Source organism: Hyla sarda, chromosome 3, assembly GCF_029499605.1.
Source record: "Hyla sarda isolate aHylSar1 chromosome 3, aHylSar1.hap1, whole genome shotgun sequence".
Lineage (NCBI taxonomy): Eukaryota > Metazoa > Chordata > Amphibia > Anura > Hylidae > Hyla > Hyla sarda.
The window spans coordinates 284,169,632-284,194,415 of NC_079191.1; the positions used below are offsets into that span (position 1 = coordinate 284,169,632).

The window sequence follows — 24,784 nt, forward strand, 5'->3', positions numbered from 1 at the left end:
AGGGATTAAACTGATAGGAATAGTACTACTTAACACACCTTATAATAACGCAGAGAGAGGAGTCTGAAGAAGAGGAGTCAGAGGAGGAAGGTGGCTTTGAGGAGGTGAAAGACCAAACACAGCAGGCGTCCCAGGGGGCTTGTTGTCACCTTTCGGGGACCCTTGGTGTTGTACATGGCTGGGTGGAGGAACAGACCTTCAATGACATCAATGAGGACAAGGAACGGGACATGGCTAGCTTGGTATCCAACCTTGTGCAAATGGGGAGTTTGCGGTTGTGCAAATGGACTGTTTGCAGTTGTTTACGGTGGGTTAAGCGGGGAGTTTGGTCTGTCACTGCGAAGCGGGTGTAACCCTTACACTACCTGATCGATACAACATCATACCTGATGTTTTAAAGCACGTTATTCCAAACAATTTAGGAAGGTTAGGTGATTTATGCCCTTTATGGATTGAAACCAGACTCTGCATCAACTATGTAATTTTCCACGGGAGTTTTGCCATGGATCCCCCTCCGGCATGCCACAGTCCAGGTGTTAGTCCCCTTGAAACAACTTTTCCATCACTATTGTGGCCAGAAAGAGTCACTGTGGGTTTTAAAATCCACCTGCCTATTGAAGTCTATGGCGGTTCGCCCGTTCGCGAACATTTGCGGAAATTCGCGAACGGAAAATTTTATGTTTGCAACATCGCTAATCGTAAATTAAACCGCACGGTCAATGGCATAAGTGCTAAAAGATTCCAGAGTCCAAAATAGAGTATTTTTGGTACCTTTTTATACCATAAAAAAAAGGAATAAAAAGCGATTAAAAAGTCTGATCAAAACAAAAATGGTACCGATTAAAACTTCAGATCACGTCGCAAAAAATTTATTCATTTCAGTGCATGTAGTTATGATTTTTTCCAAAAGTACGACAAAATCAAACCTATATAGGTAGGGTATCATTTTAATTGTATGGACCTACAGAAATGGAAGCCCCCAAAATTTACAAAATGGCGTTTTTTCTTAAATTTTGTGGAACAATTATTTTTTTTTCCGTTTCGCCGTACATTTTTGGGTAAAATGACTGTCATTACAAAGTAGAATTGGTGGAGCAAAAAATAAGGGATGCAACATTTTAAGGGTTACGATTTTTAAAAGGTAAGGAGGAAAAAATGAAAGAGCAAAAACAGAAAAACGCTTGGTCCTTAAGGGGTTAAGCAACATAATTCCCTAATAGGAAGGGGGGACCTATCCCAATCGACTAATCTACCCACTCTAGTGTGTGGGAAACCAAAGGGGGCATTATTGGTACTGGAAAACTGCAAAGTAGGGATGTCCCGATATCCTTTTTTTTAAGACAGATTACGAGTACCGATACTTTAATTCTAGTACTCGCTGATACCAAGTATGAGTACTTTTATTTTAAAGGGAATCTGACACCAGGGTGACCTGGTTACTGGTGCTGCCTACCGTATGATATGTGGGTTCCCTGTTGTGTACAATGGAGGCGGCTGCTGTAGAATGAGCCAAGATTTCTCTCTTCTCCATTGGACAGAACAGGGAATTTGCATTGGTGGCGAGACCGATTTCTCCGAAACGATTGCGCTGACGTTCACATGGTGAGCAGCGGTAGAAACCGGGTAACCTGCACTATCTACATATAAATTGAAGTTAGTGCAGGTGACTCTGCTGTAAGATTGTATAGTAGGTAGTATCCCCTTGTAGGTAGTATAGATAGCTGCAGACATTAGTAGCAGCCCTCCTGTAGACCGCAGCCCCACCCCTGTAGACTGCAGCCCCCCCTTGTAGACAGTACCCCCTCTTGTCCCCCTTGTAGACAGCGCCCCCCGTGTCCCACTTGTAGACAGCAGCCCCCCCCCCCTTGTAGACAGTGGGACACCTCCTTGTATACAGGGAGCAGGTCCCCCCTTGTAGGGAGCAGGCCAGTCCCTTATAGACAGCAGGCCCCCTCCCTTATAGACAGCAGCCCCCCCCCCTTACAGCTCACCTGCGGCTGTCCTCGTGTGTTGCCGCTCCGCAGTCCCGTTCTCCCGATCGCATCATTGTATCCTATGGAGGAGCATGTGACATACACGTCACTCTGCTTCCTCTGTAGCGTTACGCTGGGCGCAGGGGAGGAGGAGTGACGTGTATGTCACATGCTCCTCCATGGAACGCCATGATACGATCGGGAGAACGGGACAGCGGAGAAGGGGACAGTGGCCGCAAAGCAGCAGGTATCGGACATGGTATCGGAGACATTAAACGAATCCCCGATACCATGCAAATGCTGAGTATCGGCACCGATACCGATACTAGTATCAGTATCGTGACATCCTTACTGCAAAGCCTAAAATTTTGGCAGGCTCTGCAGAGACAAGTCATGCTGAAAGAAGTCTGGGCTGGATGGAGTAGAAAAAGGAAAGGAAATGACTCCATTTAGAAAAGATGTCACCTGGGAGTCACTAGATGTAACTGCATTGTATTTGGTCTGCAGTCTTACATGGTTTTATTGGTAATATTGGTCTCAGCATACAGGATTTGCTCAGTAACAGTGTAATAGTAATATTTATGGTGATAATATTCCTCCTTGTTGTATACTGGTAGTATTGGTAACATGGGCCTCGGTTTACAGGATTTGCCCAGTAAACGTTCAATAGTAAATTTCTGCTTACATACTTTTGTCATTTGGTAAATATATGATTTATTTAAAAGTATATAAGTATAAAATATTCAAACTCTGCAAAACAATGCTGCATGCAAAAAGGTAACAATAAGTGAAAAGGTAAGCGTGCATAAAAGGTGTGGTGTTTTGCCTAGTGTGGCAAAATCCTTTAAACAGTCCTGCCCTCCAGATACAGAGTTTAGACAACAACCCAGATTTATCATTCTGTCCAAGACAAAAAAAATTGTCTCTAACAGATAGAAGCCAATCACAGCTCATCTTGAGAAATTTGAAAAATAAGTTGAGCTGTGATTGGTTGCTATCTGTCTGACAAAAATGAAACTTTTTTTTTGTCTCAGACAGATAGATAAATCTTGGCCCATGTAATCAAAGGACAACACAAACATTAGGAGAGCAAAGTAATGTGACTGCATATGGAACTATTAAGCTACTAAATAGCATCAGTGGATCCTGAACACAATTTTAAATGGAAATAAAAATAAAAAAACATGCAAAAATCAGTACACAAATACTTGCAATCAAAATTATTCAACCCCCAGCTGACAGTTTGTACATTTTGCAAAATATTCAACTTGGGGTTGAATCTTTTGCAAAATGTACAAACTGTCAGTTGGAGAATGAATCAGCTGACAGTTTGTACATTTTGCAAAAAAAAATAAAAAATCTGAATAATGAATATCTTAACATATAACAAGTGGCTTTTCTGCATCCTGCATAAAATGCTACTTACTGTATATTAAATACTTCAATCTCTGAATTATTTAAAGGGGTGATCCAGGGAAGTTAAGAAAAATAAAAATGCCCCAAAAGCCACCACAATACCTGTTCTGTCTCCCCTGTAGTTATCCATATGGTTTTGCTAGCTCCTGTGGCCACTGTTGTCTCCTGAATATTCTTTTTTCTTGCTTGCAGCCAAGATTACAACTCCCAGCAGCTAGTGCAGCTCTGTGTAATGGCTGCTAGCAAATTGCTTTTGCTATCTGTCTACATGCTGTGTTGTTGTAAACACACTGTACATGTCTTTTCTTTCAAACTATCCCTCCCCCCCAACAATAAATCATGATATTGTCTGAATGGCAGCAGTCAGTGATAAGATCTGAAGCAGGAAAAGAGCAGCATTATGTGCTGAGGAGACTGGGCTGTCTTTTTTCTTGGCAAGATTCTCACACAGAGAGGGGAGGTGTGGCTGTGAAGCCAGAAATCATGTGGTGTTTGTTTTCCAGGGGGGTGGGGGCTAGTCTCATTGAGGGGTTTGCACAAAGACAAGGAGGATCTGATAATGACAACGTTCTCTCACTTCCTGCATGTAAGTTAAGTGACAGCTGAAAGAGGGAAACTGCTCTATATAGCTAATAGATGATATTTAGACAAATAAATAGGTTTGTGAGAGGGGAAAGATGGGCTATGGGTTTAGTTCCCCCGAGTACCCCTTTAACTCCCTAAATAGAATCGCTCATGTAAGCACACATTTCATTAGGTGCTTCATTTATTGAATTAAGTACCTGGTCTAGCGCTTTGCAAACAAGGATGTTTGATGGAAAAAGTGGTCCAAAAAGTGGCTCCTTTGAGTGACTTTAAAATACCTGCAGCAAGATTTAGTGGCAGAAGGGATTGAGATTTCTGTTTGCACAGTAAGGTACATACTTAATGCTGAAGGTCTTCACGCTTAATCTCCAAGATGACTACCTCTACTAACCAAAGAAAATTAAGCTCCAACATGCTCAAAACCATATAAAAGAAAGCTAGAAACATTTGGGGATTCTGTTAAATAGTACTGTAATAAGTACTTAAGATGCTGATCATAAAGAGGCTGAATAATTCTTACACTGCAGTTGTCCTTAAAAGCTTCATTTTGTGCTGCATTGGGAGAAACATTTTATATCAGTTTGTGTTGAGCTATGCACATTGTTCTAGTTTCATTGGTTTTATGAAAGTAGATGGATATTGTACATTTCTAAATAAAATAATTTGCAATGGGGGTTGAATATTGTGATCACAACTGTGTACACACAGTGAGACTTCACTGTGTAAACCAGAACATTTTCTTCTATCAGTACTGACCTATTTTTTATTCAGTGATCACTAAATAATAATTTTAACATATTGCACATTAGTACAATACTCTAATTTGTCTTAAGAATTGTTCTCTGCCCAATTGACAATGATATGTAATGCCCAACACTAATAACTGTTTTTATTCAAGATTATGTGACTTACCTATAACCATGAGCAGTGCAAAAATGGCCAATGTGAGGTATGATCCACTGCTGATCATGTTAGCGAGGACTTTGCATAGAGGATAAGATAACAAGGAGGCCCAAAACAGCCAGTTTAGTAGAGTCCATGGTCTTCGGGAAGGTACAATAGCAGTGCCAGGATAGATTCCTGTCTTGTAGTACTCTTCTTGAAAAGCATCCTAGCAAAATTAAATAACCAATATTAATGTAAATTTACTAAAGTAAAAAAAAAAGTTCAATTGAGCCATTTTGTCCAAAGCAAGATTCCCAATGCATTCTCCCTTTAAACCAGTCTGCTCTTTTCCCCCCATCTTTTTCTGTCCCTTTATACATATAGCACCATCTTTAGCTTGAGACCAAGTGCCATGGAATCATGTAATACTGGGTCTCGTGCTGGAGACGGGTGCTGTGGAGACAGAGCAGGAATCTTCTTCTCTTAATGCATAGTTACATATGGTGGGGGTGGGGAAATAGGCACCCTGTTTAGACACTTAGGTGCCGAATTAAACCCCTATAGGATGCAGGGTATTGAAAATTAATAAAAAGCAATAAAAAAAAAGTCCCATCAAAACTAAAATGGTACCGATAAAAACTACAGATCATCAAAATGAGCCCTCATACAGCCCCCTATACAGAAAAAAGAAAAGAAGAAAATTAAGTTGGGTATTGACATAATCATATGGACCTAAATAATAAAGATAATGGGGGAGATTTATCAAAACCAGTGTAGAGGAAGAATGCTTCTTTCATTTTTCACAGACCTCTTCAAAAATGAAAGAAGCAATCTGATTGGTTGCTATGGGCAACTGCATCATTCTTCCTCTGCACATGTTTTGATAAATCTCCCACAATGTGTAATTTTTTATGAAAAATATACTGTGTAGAAACTGAAGCCCCCAAAAGTTACAAAAAGATTTTTTTTATGCTCACCGTAAAATATCTTTCTTGGAGAATCCATTGGGGACAAAGACCTTGGGTATATGCTGCTGTCACTAGGCGGCTTGACACTATGGCAACAAGAAATTTGGCCCCTCCCAGCAGTGTATACCCGCCTACAGGCACCTGAGATAATCAGTTTTAGTCCCAGAGCAGTAGGAGAGAACAGACAGGTCAGAGAAGACCAAAAACTCGTCAGAGGAAACCACAGAATAAAAAGTAACTGAAACCACCCTCGGACAGGTAAACAAAAAAACAGGAACACCAGAAAAAATGGGCGGGTACTGTATCCCCAAATGGATCCTCCGAGAAAGAGATTTTACGGTAAGCATAAAAAAATCTCGTATTCTCAATCGGCTCCATTGCGGACATAGACCTTGGGACGTACCAAAGCAGTCCCTAGGGTGGGCAAAGAAACCCCGTCAGGTGGAAGGCTGGACCACCGTCGCCTGCAACACCTTGCGACCCAGACTAGCATCAGCAGATGCAAAGACGACCAGGTGGTCACCTTACAAACTTGTGAGGCCGAAGCCTTGTTATGGAGAGCCCAGGAGGCCCCAACAGAATGAGTGGAATGAGACGAGACCCTGAAGGGTGGGGCTTTCCCCATGCAGCAGTAAGCTTCTGAAATGGCGGACCGGATCCACCGAGAAATGGTGTCCCTTAAAGCAGGCAGACCCTTACTACGACCCTGTGTGAGAATGAAGAAAGAGTCACTCTGCCAAAAGGAGGAAGTGACTGAGAGGTAGGTCCGTACAGCCCGAACCACATCAAGCTTGTGAAGCAAGCGTTCCCTGGGATGAGATGGGGCCGGACAAAAGAATGGGAGAACAATGTCCTCATTGAGATGAAAGGCCGAAACAACTTTAGGCAAAAAGGAAGGTACGGGACGGAAAACAACTTTATCCTGGTGGATGACCAGGTAAGGAGAACAGCAGGAGAGAGCCGCCAGCTCTGAAACCCTCCTAATGGAAGTGACCGCAATAAGGAAGGCCACTTTCCAGGAGAGGAGATGAAGAGGGGTGTCCCTGAGAGGTTCAAAAGGAGTGCCCTGAAGAGCATCGAGAACCAAGTTCAGATCCCAATGGGTGATGTGTAAGGCGGAGCCGCGTGAGCCACCGCTTGGAGAAAGGTCCGAACATGAGGATCAGATGCCAGAGGACGTTGAAAAAGAACGGATAGAGCCGAAACTTGTCCCTTAAGGAAATGAAGGGCCAAATGTTGTTCCAACCCCGACTGTAAAAAGGAAAGAAGTCGTGGGAGAGAAAACGTGACTGGAGAAAAGGAGTGAGATTCACACCAACCAAAATAAGACCGCCAAGTATGGTAGTAAATCTTCACAAAAGAGGGCTTGCGTGCCCTGATCATAGTGCGAACAACTTGGTCATAGAATCCTTTGGCTCTCAAAACCGCGGTCTCAACCACCATGCCGTCAAATGCAGCGACTGTAAATTGGGGTGGCAAAGAGGACCCTGAGAGAAGGTCCGGGCAGAGAAGGAGGCACAGTGGAACATCGTCCACTAGACGAAACACGTCCGCGTACCACGCCTGTCTGGGCCAGTCCGGAGCCACGAGAATGGCGGGAATGCCTTCTTCTTTGAGCTTCCTCAGTACCCTGGGAAGAAGGGGAAGAGGAGGGAAGAGATAGGGGAGGACGAAGTTGGACCAGGGAACTACTAGGGCGCCCGTGGCTAGGGCCAGGGGATCCTGGGACTTTTCCACAAAGCGAGGAACTTTTCGGTTGCGACAAGACGCGAACAGGTCCATGTCCGGAGGGCCCCAGAGGTTGCATATGATCGCAAATACCTCTGGATGAAGAGACCACTCGCCGGGGTCGGCTGAGGATCGGCTGAGAAAGTCCGCCTCCCAATTGTCCACTCCCGGTATGTGAATCGCCGAGATGGATGGAACTCCTGCCCAAAGAAGAATCTTGGAGACCTCGGCCATCGCCGCAGAGCTGCATGTGCCTCCCTGGCGATTGATATACAACACAGCTGTGGAGTAGTCCGACTGGACACGAACAGGAAGGCCCAGAAGAAGGTACTCCCAATGGCACAGACAAAGATAGATTGCCCTTAATTCCAAGATGTTGATTGGGAGAATGTCTTCTTGAGAGGAAAAGAGGCCCTGGACTGTCCAGTCCCTGAAAACTCCTCTCCAACCGCTGAGACTGGCATCCGTCATCACAACCTGCCAGTGAGGTGGCAGAAAGGACCTCCCAAACAAAGAAGAGGAGATTGAAGCCACCAGCGAAGGGACTGGCGAGACTTGAGGGTAAGAATGATCGAGGGACAGTGGAGACCTGTCCCACCGGGACAGAAGAGAAAGCTGAAGAGGACGATAATGGAACTGGGCAAAAGGAACGGCTTCCATGGCCGCCACCATTCGGCCCAGGACCTCCATGCAGAATTGAATGGAAATTGGAACAGGCTTCCAGAGAGTCTGAACTCCTGACAAAAGAGTCAGCTGTTTGTCCGACGGAAGCCGAATCTGGGCGGACGCCGTGTCGAATTGGAGACCCAGGAATACTAGAGACTGGGTGGGAGTCAGGTTGATTGATCAACCAGCCGAACTGGGACAACGTCTGAAGAGTGAGACGGAGGCTCTCCTGATTCTGGGCCCTGGTGGGAGCCTTGACCAAGAGGTCATCCAGGTAGGGGGATCAACGATACCCCCCCCGTGATCGCAAGAGGGCGATCATTGCTGCCAGAACCTTGGTGAAAACCCTCGGAGCAGTGGCTAGACCGAAGGGAAGGGCCACAAACTGAAAATGACTTGTGTTGGAAAAATGGGGATGTGAAGGTAGGCCTCTCTGATGTCCACCAAGGAAAGAAACTACCCCTGATCCATGGACGCCACAACCGAACGGAGAGACTCCATCCGGAAATGACGGAGAAGATGTTGGTTGAGGCGCTTCAGATCCAAGATTGGGCGAACAGCACCCCCTTTTTTGAGAACCACGAACAGGTTAGAATGAAAACCTGAAAAACTCTCCTGAAGAGGAACTGGGATAATTACTACCTGCACGAGAAGGGACTGAAGCGCGCCCCAAAAGGCCCGTACCACTGAGGGAGATTGGGGGGGGCAGGAAAGAAAAAAAGTGATCCTTTGGGAAGGAAACAAACTCGATCCGGTAGCCGTTGGTAACGACATCTCGCACCCAGGAGTCCTGCACCTGGCCGATCCAGACGTCCCGTAAGAGTAAAAGGCGCCCTCCCACCCGAGAAAAATCTGCGGGCGGGGGCGTCCCTTCAGGCGGTGGTAGGTTTACGGGTGCCTGCTTTGGCTGTAAAACGGCCTGAACCATTATCCAATTTCCAGGAGGGATGGGTCTTGAAGGAAGGAGTCCTCTTGTCCTGTGAGGACGCCTGTTTAGAGCCCTTAAAATGGAGGCATACGTATGAAAGGACCGAAAGGACGTCGACTTTCAAGGAAAGCTAGTGGTGCAAGATTTATTTTGAGGTAATAAAAAACTCTTGCCTCCCGTTGCCTCTGAGATTGTCATCTAGGCGCTTACCAAACAGTCTAGAACCCATAAAAGGGAGTTCCGTAAGAGACTTCTTAGAAGCGGCATCAGCGTCCCACTCTTTGAGCCACGTGGAACGACTAAGGGCCACTAGATTACCTGTGGCAAAGGCTGTACAACGGACGGACTGCATGGAAGCAGAGCACAAAAAGTCCCCAGCATTAGAGAGCTGAAGGGCCCTGGGCTTTCGACATCCAGGCAGAAGCAAATGCCGGAAGTAAGGAGGATCCTGCCGTTTCAAAGGCGAATTTCGCCAGATTTTCAATTCATTTATCCGCTGGGTCTTTGAAGGAAGCCGCGTCTGCCAGGGGCAGAGTAGTTGCTTTTGACAGGCGGGAGACCGGTGGATCTACAGTTGGTGGAGATGTCCATTTCGCAATGAGGTCCTTGGCAAAGGGGAACTGAGCCTGAATCTTCTTAGTACCCTGAAAGCCCATGTCAGAATGTTTCCAAGCATTCTCCAGCAATGTGTCAAATTCAGCATGAGAGCTTAAAGCCTTAGGTGCGAGACGGAAGCGCTGAAAGGAAACTTCTGGAACTGCGTCCGAAGATCCTCAAGAGGCAGAACCTCAAGCCTCTTCCGGGTCCCTAGGAGAGAGGGAGCGGGTGGAGGCAGCCTTGGATGAAGGCGAAGCTGACCTGGTACGCAGATCTGGAGACTGAAGCTGCGACCAGGAGAATGGCCCCTGGAGGAGGGGCGCTAACGGGGTGCAGAAGTAGAGGGTCGATACCTATGAGGAGAGCGCCGGTTCCTGCTAGCGGACACTGGAGATGAGTCGGAGGACCGACCCCTATGATGCTTGTGAGAGCGCTTAAAATGTCGAGAGTCCCCCTAGAGGATTGGTGTAGGGTGGACCTTACCAAAGCAGTCACCACAGAACGGGAGACCCGTGCCAAGTCAGAAATAGACTGGGAGGGAGAAGACACCCATTCCGGAGCGGGAGCAGAGCCCACAGGGTCTGGTGGAGTAGCAATACCAGGACAGACAGGGTGTGGAGTGGTGCAGGCAGGACAGGTAGGTTCAACCGAACCAGGCATTTTTGATTTGCAACCCGTACAGGTATATGAGGTAATCATGGCCCCTGGCACCTGACTGGAGGGAGGAACAGTTCTGGGTTCGAACATATCTACTTAGAAAAATAAGTTGAAAAGATCTCACCCTGCGTCTGTGTCCCCCTGCAGAGAAGCAACAGCTGTGAGGAGAACTCCGGTCTGTAGTACAGAGGAGAGCCGTGATGGGGAGGAGAACTGGCCAATGAGACAAAAGGGGCCGTCCAGAGGCAGGTTGCCTCTAATTGGCTGCACAGGGACCGCCGCGTGTGCTGATTGGAGGAGGAATCATCCTGTATTTGCGCGCTTCGGCGCATAGGTTGCAAATTCCGCCAGCTGGAAGGGGGCGGGGCTAAGCCCTGGCAAGAAGCCTGTGGCCATTAAATGAAATTACCCCCCAGACAGCTGGCGAATACTATATAATGAAGCCGGGAGGAAGGGGGAGCCATCGGCAGTGTGCGCATCGCTGCCGACAGAGGAGAAAGAATGAATGAACCCGATGCTCCGTTCGCATCGCATAAGATGCGGGCGAAGTGAAGGTGCCGGTGACTGAGAGGGAGTATAATGGGACAGCCGGCTCAATAGTGAAAAATGCTCCCGGCAGTATAAAAATAGAAAACCCTTTTCCACACCACAGAAAACACGCCCCTTTAATGTCCGGGATGCCAAGCAGGCAGAAACAAAGGGGAATAAAAGGAGTGGGCTCTAAATAGGGGGACTCTAGAGGTGCAGATTGTGGGAAACCTGCAAGAAAAAAGGGGAGAATACTCACCTCGTCCGGAGAGACTAACCTATGAAGTCTTCAGACAGCATTTAGTCACCTGCATCATGCGGGGCTGAGACAGCGAGATGAGCAGGGATGAGGTACAACCCCAGGCACTGACCGTTGGCGAGAAGGGGTTGACAGTACATGACTCGATGTCTGTGCCCTTTCTTCGCAAATGGGCAAACAGTGAACACCGGGTTCACCGGGACCCCACCTAAAAAATAAAAAAACAAAAGGGAGAAATATTCTAACTAAACATCCCTAACTAAAAAATAAGAAATAAGCGACCAGGTCTGGAGAACACCAGACCAGCATCTGCCTCCTATAGACACTAAGCTAAAACTGATTAGCTTAGGTGCCTGTAGGCGGGTATACCCTGGTGGGAGGGGCCGACTTTCTTGTTGCCATAGTGTCAAGCCTCCTAGTGAAAGCAGCATATACCAAAGGTCTGTCCCCAATGGAGCAACATGAGAAATGGAATTTTTTTCATGGTAAAATAAGTGATGTTATTATAAAGTATAATACATGGCTCACAAAAAGTCTTCATTTGGCTCTGTAGGTGGAAAATTTAAAGCATTATGGCTATTAGAAGGCAAGGAAAGAAAAATGAGAGTGCAAAAATAAAAAATACTGATGCCCTTAAAGAGAATCTGACAGCTAGTTCACCTGAACTAAAGCCAGTATAGTGGGTTATAGTGCAGGAGCACAGCTGTAAAATAAGGGGTTACTCACTGAAATCCGTTGGTTAGGTGCTGCATTATGCTTTTATTCCTAATGTTCCCCAGCGCGCATTGGAGGTGGGGAGTCGGCTGGCCAAGCTTCCCTGTCCCTTCATTATTATGCTTATGAAGGCTGCAGGTGAGCGCACAGAGATCAGAGCGCTCACCTGCGGCCTTCATTAGCAGAATAAAGGGGGCTGGACTGACGGGAGAATATAGAGGAGTCAAGCGAGCTCGGCCAGCCAGCTCCCGCCTCTAATGCGCGGTAGGGCGCATTATGAACAAAATTATTTACAACCATAATGCAGGACCTAACCAACGGATTTCAGTGAGTAACCCCCTCATATTACAGCTCTTTACCCGTGCTTCTCCCGCACAGTTCTCATCTAAGTATCTAAACATAATAGTATAGTATGTGTGATACTGCAAGTTCTTAACAGAGTATCTAAGGATAATATGTGTGATACTGCCTACAACATAGTATGTGTGATACTAAAGCAGTGTATCTACACCCTGTACCAAATTATTATGCAAATTATATTTTTCTAATTTACCTAAATAATTAATGTAAATAACAGTCAGCATAATTCTCATGTTATCAACTATTAAGAGTACAATTCAAAGTTTATCGAACAAACCTCCTAATGATAACAGTATTTTTTTTTTAAAACATAAAAAACGTAAAATGCACTTTTCCAAATTACTGCGCACAGTAAGTTTCAAGACACTTTATTGGTTGTAAAGAACTGAAAATTGGAATTGGTTGTTTTTGCAGAATATTTACTGAAATCAGCATATTTAGTTTCAATCAAACTTTTAACAACATTTAAACTTTTTAAACATTTTAACAAGTCACGTTACATTTTATCATAGGACCCCTTATTTGATAGCAGCTTCACAAGTCTTGCATCCATTGAGCTTGTGAGTTTTTGAACAGTTTCCGCTTGAATTTGTTTGCAAGATGTCAGAATAGCCTCCCAGAGCTGCTGTTTGTAAACTGCCTCACACCCTCAGATCTTTTGCTTGAGGATGCTCCAAAGGTTCTCAATAGGATTGAGGTCAGGGATGTATGGAGACCACACCATGACTTTCTCTCCTTTTAACCCCATAGCAGCCATTGATGCAAAGATATTCTTTGCAGCATGAGATGGTGCATTTTCATGCATGAAGATGATTTTATTACTGAAATCATAGTTCCTTCTTCCAGGGAAGAAAGTGTTCAGTCAGAAACTCCACATACTTTGCAGAGGTCATCTTTACTCCTTCGAGGACCCTAAAGAGGCCAACCAGCTCTCTTCCCATGATTCCGGCCCAAAAGATGACTCCACCACCGCCTTGCTGACGTTGCAGCCTTGTTGGAACAGGGTGGCCGTCCACCAACCATCCACTACTCCATCCATCTGGACCATCCAGGGTTGCACGGCACTCATCAGTGAACAGGACTGTTTGAAAATTAGTCTTCATGTATTTTTCTGCCCAAAGCAGCCATTTCTGCTAGTGAGCATTGGTTAGTGGTGGACGAATAGAAGGTTTATGCACAGTTGCAAGACACTGGAGGACTCTACACCTTGATGTCCGTGGGACTCCAGAGACACAAGCAGCTTCAAATATCTGTTTGCTGCTATGTAATGCTATTTTAGCATCTGCTCTCTTGATCCAATGCATGGATCTGACAGAAATCTTCCTCAATGTGCCTTTATCTGCACGAACCCATCTGTGCTCTGAATCAGCCACAAATCTCTTGATAGTGCAATGATCATGCTTACGTTTTCGTGAAATATATAATGTTTTCATATCTCGTCCAAACCATTAAACTATTTCACTCTTTTCGGCAGCAGACAGATCCTTTTTCTTCCCCATATTGCTTGAAAATGGTGCTCTGCTTAATAATGTGGAACACCCACCTTTAGTAGTTTTCTTTAAATGGGGCTCACCTGGCAATCTAATTATCACATGTGTCCGATATTGTTTTCAGTGATCAAAAGAGCTTTTTTATCACAATGATATAAAATGCACTCTAAACTCCAAATAGAGAAAGATCTATAAGTAAAGGTCAGTGAACCACGCAGAAGACTCAAAGCCCCAATCCTGGCAGAAGATCATGCTTTCTCTGAAATTGTACAGCTGTTCAAAGTGCATCATATAAGTGATTGAGCCCCTGGTTTTGACACTTGTAACAGGCTCCCTTTAAACTGAGATGATAAATGGAAGAAGTTCTTACTTTTTCCTGGTAGAGTTTGTGCAGCCACTGGGCACATTCCTTCTCATTTTCAGGTATTTCTCCTAATGGAATCCGCCTGCAAAAAAAAGGAAACCTAGGTCAGATTTTCTGCAAAACTAGTTCTATGGACCAGAATTTTTAGCATTACCCATAAAAACACAGACTACAATTTTTTTTAGGGCCACTTTCACATACTGCAGATTTGGTCAGTACTATGAATGAATTTTAAAAATGAAGTCTAACCAAAAGTGTATTGGGAAAAAATCCCAATCCTTCCTATTCTGTGTTTGGGATACACTATAGTGATCCCTCAACTTACAATGGCTTCAGATTACAATATTTTAGACATACAATGGGCTTTTCTGGACCATTGTAACTTGAAACCAGACTCAACATACAATGCTATGAACAGTCAGATCTGTGAAACATGTCAATGGCTGGAAGAACTGACCAATCAGATTTGCCATTTCACTGGGAAAACACCTGTATTACTGAAGTGCATGCACTGACTGGCTCTATGGTAGTGCCCCCTACAGTACATGGAGGTACTACATGTTCTGTAGTACTTTTTACCTGTGTCAGGATTAGCTGCTCATTTAGACACCCAGGGATAGCGGCTCATTTTACTTTTTTGGACATTTTGTGTACCGTAAAGGACCCTGAAGAAGTTCCTGTCCTCAACATAGACAGTGATATACAGCTCCCAGCAGCTCTAGCTTACTTTTATATGTAAGGACTTGCTTTATCTGTGTTAGTTATCTACTTATTCTTTCTTTAATCCTCACTTTTTTCAATTTTTGGATGACATTTTGGGGGCTTCAGAACCAATTACCAGGTTTCCATAGAGTTATGGTCTCAACATACAATGGTCATCCTGGAACCAATTAAAGGTATGGTCACACATAGCATATATGTAGCATATTTCACACTACACAAAATCCGCTGCGCAGAGGGAAATCTGCTGCGCATTCTCCTATGAGCAGACACACAGGGCTACCTGGTGGCAGCCCTGTGTGCGCAGTGAGATTTTGAGTCATGTCCATGTGTCACAGTCACGTCGGCACGCTGGCCTCGCCTCCAAACCTCACTGCACACACAGGCCTGCCGTCAGAAAGCAGACCCACAGGGCTACCCAAGAGAATACACAGTGTATTTCCCACTGCTGAGCATGAAATAAATGGATGCACAATACTGACTAAATTTACACTGTGTTAAAGTTGTCTAAGGCCAGTTTCATCTCATGTGGTAATTACACTTATTCACTTGTTGTTACCTGTGACTGCCAAGGCCATTGATTGGCTAGTGTCACGTGCACAGTGTACAGTGACTGGAGGGGGAGAATACATTTTTGTTACTTACCCCCCACTCCCTGATCCCCTTTAAATACTGGTGGGAGATAACTTGCTTACATTAAATTGCCTTGATGAATCAGTATTTTGAACTTTATCCAATTTAACCCCTTAAGGACTGAGCCCTTTTTTGCAATTCTGACCACTGTCACTTTATGCATTAATAACTCTGGGATGCTTTTACCGATTATCCTGAGTCCAAGACAGTTTTTTCGTGACATATTCTACTTTAACATAGTGGTAAATTTTCGTTGTTACTTGCATCCTTTCTTGGTGAAAAAATCTCAAAATTTCATGAAAATTTAGCATTTTTCTAAATTTGAAGCTCCCTGCTTGTAAGGAAAAAGAAAATTCCAAATAAATTATATATTGATTCACATATACAATATGTCTACTTTATATTTTCATCATAAAGTTGCCATGTTTTTACTTTTGGAAGACATCAGACGGCTTCAAAGTTCAGCAGCAATTTTCCAATTTTTCCCGAAAATTTCGGAATCGGAATTTTTCAGGGACCAGTTCAGGTTTGAAGTGGATTTGACGGGCTTTCATGTTAGAAATACCCCATAAATTACCCCATAAATTTCACAGGAATAGCAGCAAAGTAAAGGAGAAAATTCAAAATCTTCATTTTTTACACTCGCATGTTCTAGTAGAGCCATTTTTTGAATTTCTACAAGGGATAAAAGGAGAGAAATCCCCCCAAAATTTGTAACCCCATTTTCCTCGAGCAAGGAAATACCTCATATGTGGATGTAAAGTGTTCTGTGGTTGCACTAGAGGGCTCAGAAGGGAAGGAGCGACAATGGGATTTTGGAGAGTGAATTTTGCTGAAATGGTTTTTGGGGGGCATGCCGCATTTAGGAAGCCCCTATGGTGCCAGAACACCAAAAAAAAAAAAAAAACACATGGCATACTATTTTGGAAACTACACCCCTTAAGGAATGTACAGTGAGCCTTAACACCCCACAGGTGTTAATTCGGATGTGTAAATGAAAAAACCTTATTTATTTATTAGTTTTTTTTAACTAAAATGCATTTCTTCTCCCCCAAATTTCACATTTTTACAAGCGGTAATATGATAAAATGCCCCCCAAAATTTGTAACCCCATTTCTTCTGAGTATGGAAATACCTCATGTGTGGACGTCAAGTTATCTGCTGCCGCACTACAATGCTCAGAAGAGAAGGAGCGTCATTGGGCTTTTGGAGAGAGAATTTGTTTGGAATGGAAGTCGGGGGCCATGAGCATTTACAAAGCCCCCCGTCGTGCCAAAGCAGTGGACCCACCTCCAGATGTGACCCCATTTTGGAAAATACACCCCTCACAGAATTTAATAAGGGGTGCAGTGAGTATTTACACCCCACTGGCATTTAACAGAAAAATTAATTACATTTTTCATTTTCACGGACCACTGTTCCAAAAATCTGTCAGACACCTGTGGGGTGTAAATGCTCACTGTACCCTGTATAACATTACGTGAAGGGTGCAGTTTCCAAAATGGGGTCACATTAGGGGGGGTCCATTGTTCTGGCAGTTTGGGGCTTTGTAAACACACATAGCCTTCAATTCCGGACAAATTTTCTATCCAAAAGCCCAATAGCACTCCTTCTCTTCTGAGAATTGTGGTGCACCCGCAGAGCACTTTACATCCACATGTATGCTCTTACTTAGAAGAAATGGGGCTACAAATTTTGGGGGGCTTTTTTCCTATTTCACCTTGTGAAAATGAAAAATTTTGGGTAACACCAGCATTTTAGTTAAAAAACATTTTTTTTTTCATTTTCCCATCCAACTTTAACAAAAATGTGTCAATCACCTGTGGGGTCTTAAGGCTCACTATACCCCTTGTTACATTCCGTGAGGGGTGTAGTTTCCAAGTGGGGTCACACGTGGGTATCTATGTTTTTGCGTTTATGTCAGAACCGCTGTAAAATCAGCCACCCCTGTGCAAATCACCAATTTAGGCCTAAAATTTACATAGAATTTAATTCCAATAGATTCCCTTTTGGGAAGACCCTAATTTCCCATATACTACTTATTTATATATTAAAACTCCCATAAGCTTTATCGAATACTACACACTTTTATATTAAAATCAAATAGAGCTGTTTGCTCCATTTGCTATTTTGATGAGATGATTTCCTAATGCAGACTTCTTTGCTAGGGTAGCTCCCACCATCCTATTTTTTTTTTTTGCTAGCCCGTTCACCCCCCCCCCCCCGCTACGGCACTAGCCCGTTCCCTCCTCCCCCCCCCCGCCCCGCTCCCCCGTTCCCTCATTACACTTGCAGTTACTGCAAAGTCCGTCAGCGGGCGTGCAGGGACAGCGGCGGCAACGAGGCGGCGGCAATGTGCGGGAGGAGTGGCCTCCCAGCCAGTGGCCGAGGAGCCAATGCGCTCGCTCCCGCCTGTCTGATTGACAGGCAGGGAGCGAGTGCAGCCTAACTGAAAAAGGACTGATTGCCACTCCAAAATCAGTCCTTTTTCAGTGGCCGGTTTTTAAATGTAAATTAAACCTTTTTAATGAAAAAAATAAAAAAATAAAAGTATATTAGAGATATGTTGTAGTACATAAGTACTACAACATATCAAAAAATAAAGTTGGTGACAGTGCCCATTTAAATACTGATTTGTTTATGATGGAACAACCATGTATGCCTGCAGGTCACACAAGGTTAAGTGCTAAGAGCAGCAGCACTATAGTAATTTAAAATATCCACTCTGCCCCCCTCAACATGTTTCGCTATGACGTAGCGTTATCAAGAGGTAATGGGCAACTGAGCGTGGATGCGGTGTCGGTCGTTCTTATAACCTCCGTTTGTAGCGTCACTGATAGACAGCAGGATGTATTGCCAACCAATGGGCTGCATTTACCGGCTTCAACACAGCCCATTGGACAAGCCCTTTCGATTGATGGGCTCTGACTCCAATCAGAGTCCTGCTCAGAAACCAGCCCTATTCATTGTATCCTCATCGCGCCCGTTAGCCAATCCTCTCCTTTGTTTACCAGCTACGTCAGTGTATGACGTAAGCTGCGCAGTCTCGGCTGCGTGAAGACTCTGTCTAGTTTCTTCATCACTTAGCGCACTATCCCGTGTGCGCGTTCTCATATGCGCAAACTGTTTGCTTCTGACATGTAATGTGCGCAGATCCGTATGCGCAGACTCTTAGATTTATTTTGAGGTACATTGATACAATGTACCAAATCCACCTTATAGCCTATTGTGTTAATACTTTATTCTATTGATTTTTATTCAATTTGGTCTCTATCTAAAAATATTAACATGTGCATGTCTGAGATAAACCCTCATGGGGGAAGGGGGGGAGGGGAGGGGGGGGTTGTATATTGTGAAGAAGGTTAGGAAGGTAGTGGATTAAGGGCTGTTTTTGAATTGTATCTTTAGGATTTTAGATTATTAATTTATTGTTTTTAATAAACTATTTTTAGATAATATCCTTAGGATTTTGGGCTATTTTCTTTTTTCTTTCTTTATTAGATGGACTTCTTCTCCTGTGCCCCTCCATTCATCGGAGGGGAGCACTACTTCTATCCATATCCTCTCCTCTCCATAGGTACGTATTTAAATCCACAATCTCCTTGTAGATATTAGTGATTATATATATACCGGTAATTCAATTACTGGTCATATATATAGTGTTTTAGGGGGAGGGGAGGGGAGGGAAGGGGGGAGGGGAGAAGGAAGGGGGGAGGGAGGGAATGTAAGGGGTAAGTGGGGAATGTGGGATGTGTGGGGTAGGAATAGGTAGTAAATTTGATGAACTATTTTAATTATGTCCTTGAAGTTTTAGGTTAGTAGTTAATTATTTTTCATCATGTTTTTTCTTTTTTTCTTTCTTTTCAGATGAACTTATTCTTCTATACCTCTACGTTCACCGGAGGGGAACATCACATTTCTCCACATCTTCTCTTCCCCATAGGTAGGTATTTGAATCTGCTAAATCCATCTTGGTTCCCATATATCATGCACTAACAATCTATGTTTAAATGGCATTAAGGTTAGACAATCAATATAATCATATTGTATGATTTTAGGATGGATGATATTTAGATCTAATAGGGCCTGTACTTAATTGGTATAAGGACAAACCACTTCATTAGTTGTTCGTTTAGTATCGGGTTCTAGTCATCCTTTACTACTTTCGACTCGACATCTGCTCTTTGTGTAGGCCGTTATTGAATTTATAAGGTGTTTTAATAGACATAATATGTTAATTAACTGATAGGCAGGCATGTTTAGAGGAAGGCAGAAAAGGTAAAGCCTTCGTTAAGTCCCAGTGGACTAAGAGTTTTTAGCCTATATATCCATGTTGCCTCCTCTCTTAGCAATTTTTTGTCTAGGTTTCCTCCTCTCGGACCCACATACATCTTTGGGCAAGACCACACAACAGCTGAGAAGGAAAATTTCCAAACATCTTAGCACAATTAGAACGGGTGTGGACACCACCCTAGCTAGACCCATCCGTGAAATACATAGGGGAGATATGTCAAATTTGAAGTTTTGGGGTTTTCTTAAACCCCGTCTGGGTCCGAGAGGAGGAAACCTAGACAAAAAATTTCTAATAGAGGTGTTCAGGGGTCTGGCCTGTGCATCCCATTATGAGGTAAACCTTAATTTGCTCTTACACCCTGTCTTCTCTTTCCCCCTTTCTCATTACTGCCCTCTTCTTTCTTTTCTTTTTCTTTCACTTCCGCCCATCCTGCTCCGTTTCTAACTATACTCCGCTCATAATGGGGCCCTATGGGACTATATGTGATACTGGATTGATTTTAGATTTCACACAGGCTTCCCAACCCACCCATCGATCCGGAGCTATTAATGTTTGTTGTTACTACATTACTTTTATTGTGATTTCGCTGTATTTGCTGTTGTAGTGGACACTAGGTGTTACGCCGAGCGTTCCGGGTCCCCGCTCCTCCCCGGAGCGCTCGCGGCGTTTACCTACTCGCAGCGCCCCGGTCAGACCTGCTGACCGGGAGCGCTGCGATAGTGTCCCTAGCAGGGACGCGATCCGCGATGCGGGACGCGCCCGTTCACGGATCGCATCCCAGCCCGCTTACCAGACCCGTTCCCCGTCTGCACAGTCCCGGCGCGCGTGGTCCCGCTCCCTAGGGCGCGCGCGCCGGCTCTCTGCGATTTAAAGGGCCAGTGCGCCGCTGATTGGCGCCTGGCTCAAATTAGTGAAATCACCTGTGCACTTCCCTATTTAACCTCACTTCCCCTTCCCTTCCTTGCCGGATCGTGTTGCCATTGTGCCAGTGAAAGCGTTCTTTGTATGTCCCAAGCCAGTGTTCCAGACCTCCTGCCGTTGCCCCTGACTACGATTCTTGCTGCCTGCCCTGACCTTCTGCTACGTCCGACCTTGCTCTTGCCTAATCCCTTGTACCGCGCCTATCTCAGCAGTCAGAGAGGTTAAGCCGTTACCGGTGGATACGACCTGGTTGCTACCACCGCTGCAAGACCATTCCGCTTTGCGGAGGGCTCTGGTGAATACCAGTAGCAACTTAGAACCGCTCCACCGGTATGGTCCACGCCAATCCCTCTCTGACACAGAGGATCCACCTCCAGCCTGCCGAATCCTAAGGTCCCGCTGCCAGTTATCACTGACCTTACCACGGTGGTCGCCCAGCAGTCGCAACAGATAGCGCAACAAGGCCATCAGCTGTCTCAACTGACTGTTATGCTACAACAGCTTCTACCACAGCTACAGCAACCATCTCCTCCGCCAGCTCCTGCACCTCCTCCGCAGCGAGTGGCCGCTTCCAGCCTCCGCTTATCTTTGCCGGACAAATTTGATGGGGACTCTAAACTTTGCCATGGTTTTCTCTCGCATTGTTCCCTGCATTTGGAGATGATGTCGGACCAATTTCCAACTGAACGGTCGAAGGTGGCTTTCGTGGTTAGTCTCCTGTCTGGGAAGGCCCTCTCAAGGGCCACACCGCTCTGGGACCGCAATGATCCTGTCACTGCCACTGTACAGTCCTTCTTCGCTAAGGTTAGTAGTGTCTTCGAGGAACCAGCCCGAGCTACTTCTGCCGAGACTGCCTTGCTGAACCTGGTCCAGGGTAATTCTTCTGTAGGCGAGTACGCCATCCAATTCTGTACCCTCGGCTCTGAATTATCTTGGAATAACGAGGCCCTCTGCGCGACCTTCAAAAAAGGCCTATCCAGTAACATCAAAGATGTGTTGGCCGCACGAGAACCTGCCAACCTGCATGAACTTATCCATGTGGCCACCCGCATTGACATGCGCTTTTCCAAAAGACGCCAGGAGCTCCGCCAGGATATGGACTTTGTTCGCACTAGGCGATTTCTCTCCCCGGCTCCTCTCTTCTCTGGTCCGCTGCAATCTGTTCCTGTGCCTTCTGCCGTGGAGGCTATGCAAGTAGACCGGTCTCGCCTGACACCACAAGAGAGGACACGCCGCCGCAATGAGAACCTATGCCTGTACTGTGCCAGTACCGAACACTTCCTGAAGGATTGTCCTATCCGTCCTCCACGTCAGGAAAGACGCACTCTGATTCCGCACAAAGGTGAGACAGCTCTAGGTGTGAACTCTGCTTCTCCTCGTCTTACTGTGCCTGTGCGGATTTCGGACTGCCTTGGCTCCAACGCCATTCTCCTACCCTTGACTGGACCACCGGGGAGATCAAGAACTGGGGTGCTTCTTGCCACAAAAAATGCCTCACGTCTGCTCCCAGTCCCGCCAGTCAAACTCCTGTGGCTCCTCCTATACCAGGTCTCCCCAAGGCCTATTTGGACTATGCCGATGTTTTTTACAAAAAACAAGCAGAGACTTTGCCTCCTCACAGGCCTTATGGCTGCCCTATTGATCTCCTTCCTGGTACTACTCCACCTCGGGGCAGGATCTATCCTCTGTCAGCTCCTGAGACACAAGCCATGTCGGATTACATCCAAGAAAATTTAAAGAGCGGATTCATCCGCAAGTCTTTCTCCCCTGCTGGAGTGGGGTTCTTCTTTGTCTCCAAAAAAGACGGTTCCTTACGGCCATGCATCGATTACCGCGGTCTTAATAAGATCACTATAAAAAAACGCTATTCCCTGCTTCTTATCTCGGAACTCTTTGACCACCTACGTGGCGCTAACATCTTCACCAAATTGGATTTAAGAGGTGCATATAATCTCATCCGCATCAGGGAAGGGGATGAGTGGAAGACCGCATTTAATACCAGAGACGGACACTTTGAATATCTGGTTATGCCCTTTGGGCTCTGCAACGCCCCTGCTGTCTTCCAGGACTTTGTGAATGAAATTTTTTGAGATCTCTTATATACTTGTGTTGTGGTTTACTTGGACTACATTTTGATTTTTTCTTCTAACCTCGAAGAACACCGCCGTCATGTCCGTCTTGTGCTCCAGAGACTCCGTAACAATTAATTATATGCCAAGATGGAGAAATGTCTCTTTGAATGACAATCTCTTCCCTTCCTAGGATGTTTAGTCTCTGGCCAGGAACTTCAAATGGACCCAGACAAACTGTCAGCCATGTTAGATTGGCCACGCCCCTCCGGACTCCTAGCTATCCAACGCTTCTTGGGGTTTGCCAATTACTACCGACAATTTATTCCACATTTTTCCACCATTGTGGCTCCAATTGTGGCCCTAACCAAGAAAAACGCCAACCCTAAGTCCTGGCCTCCCCAAGCGGACGAGGCATTCAACCGTCTCAAAACTGCCTTTTCTTCTGCTCCTGTACTCTCCAGACCTGATCCATCTAAACCCTTCTTGCTGGAGGTAGACGCCTCCTCGGTGGGAGCCGGAGCTGTACTCCTACAAAAAAACTCTTCTGGACATAACATTACTTGTGGTTTCTTTTCGAAGACCCTCTCTCCGGGGGAGAAAAATTACTCCATTGGTGATCGAGAACTGCTGGCCATAAAACTAGCCCTCGAGGAATGGAGGCACCTGATGGAGGGTTCCAAATACCCAATTATCATCTACACGGATCACAAGAATCTCTGTTATCTTCAGTCTGCCCAACGGCCAGGCTAGGTGGTCGTTGTTTTTTGCCCGTTTTAACTTTGAAATTCATTTTCGCCCTGCTGACAAAAACATCAGCAACCCCTGCAACACATTGTTCCTCCTGAGTGTTTGATCTCCTCTTCCCCAGCTTCCATCAGACAAACACCTCCTGGAAAGACTTTCGTCCCCCCATGCCAGCGCCTCAAGATCCTCAGGTGGGGACATTCCTCGCACCTCGCCGGCCATGCTGGCGTCAAGAAGTCCATCCAACTCATCTCTCGATTTTATTGGTGGCCTACCCTGGAAGCAGATGTTGCTGATTTCGTTCGGGCTTGTACAGTCTGTGCCCGGGACAAGACTCCTCGCCAGAAGCCTGCCGGCCTCCTTCATCCTCTGCCTGTCCCTGAGCTACTATGGTCTCAGATTGCCATGGACTTTATAACGGACCTGCCTTTATCCCATGGCAACACAGTCATTTGGGTGGTCGTTGATCGTTTCTCCAAGATGGCACATTTTATTCCACTTCCAGGCTTTCCTTCTGCGCCACAGTTGGCGAAACAATTTTTTGTGCACATTTTTCGCCTTCACGGGCTTCCCACGCATATAGTCTCGGATAGAGGCGTTCAATTTGTGTCGAAATTCTGGAGAGCTCTCTGTAATCAACTAAAAATCAAATAAAATTTCTCGTCTTCCTATCATCCCCAATCCAATTGGCAAGTAGAGAGCGTTAACCAGGTTCTTGGTGACTATTTGCGACATTTTGTTTCCTCCCGCCAGGATGATTGGGCCGATCTCCGATCTTCTACCCTGGGCTGAATTCTCGTACAATTTCAAAGAGACTGAATCCTCTGCTAAATCCCCGTTCTTTGTGGTGTACGGCCGTCACTCTCTTCCCCCCCTCCCCCCTCCCACGCCTTCTGGTTTGCCCGCTGTTGACGAAGTTACCCGGGACTTCTCCACCATCTGGAAGGAGACTCAAAAATCCCTCCTACAGGCCTCATCTCGGATGAAGAAGCATGCCGACAAAAAGAGAAGAACTCCTGTCTTTGCTCCTGGAGACAAAGTGTGGCTCTCCGCCAAGTATATCCACTTCCGTGTCCCCAGTTATAAACTGGGACCACGTTATCTTGGACCCTTCAAAATCAAGTGCCAAATCAATCCTGTCTCCTACAAACTCCTTCTTCCCCCTTCTCTCCGTATTCCTAATGCTTTTCATGTTTCTCTCCTTAAACCGCTTATCCTTAACCGCTTCTCGCCCAAGGTTGTCGCTCCAACTCCTGTCTCCGGGTCTTCTCGCGTCTAAGGC

At 45.4% G+C, this 24,784-nt stretch overlaps 1 protein-coding gene across 7 annotated transcripts in view; it reads right to left on the bottom strand.

Annotated features, from left to right (window-relative positions):
• The window catches only part of AGPAT4 (1-acylglycerol-3-phosphate O-acyltransferase 4), a 232,326-nt gene that overhangs the window by 15,822 nt on the left and 191,720 nt on the right, over positions 1-24,784 (bottom strand). For 6 of the 7 annotated variants that reach the window (XM_056566788.1, XM_056566786.1, XM_056566785.1 and 3 more), the window contains 2 exons: positions 14,125-14,200; positions 4,887-5,085 (listed from right to left, as the gene is read on the bottom strand). In XM_056566788.1, coding sequence (XP_056422763.1) covers positions 4,887-5,085; positions 14,125-14,200 — 275 coding nt within the window. Of the gene's footprint in view, positions 1-4,494; positions 4,527-4,886; positions 5,086-14,124; positions 14,201-24,784 lie in introns of all 7 variants that reach the window. The other variant, XM_056566792.1, reaches the window with a different exon arrangement.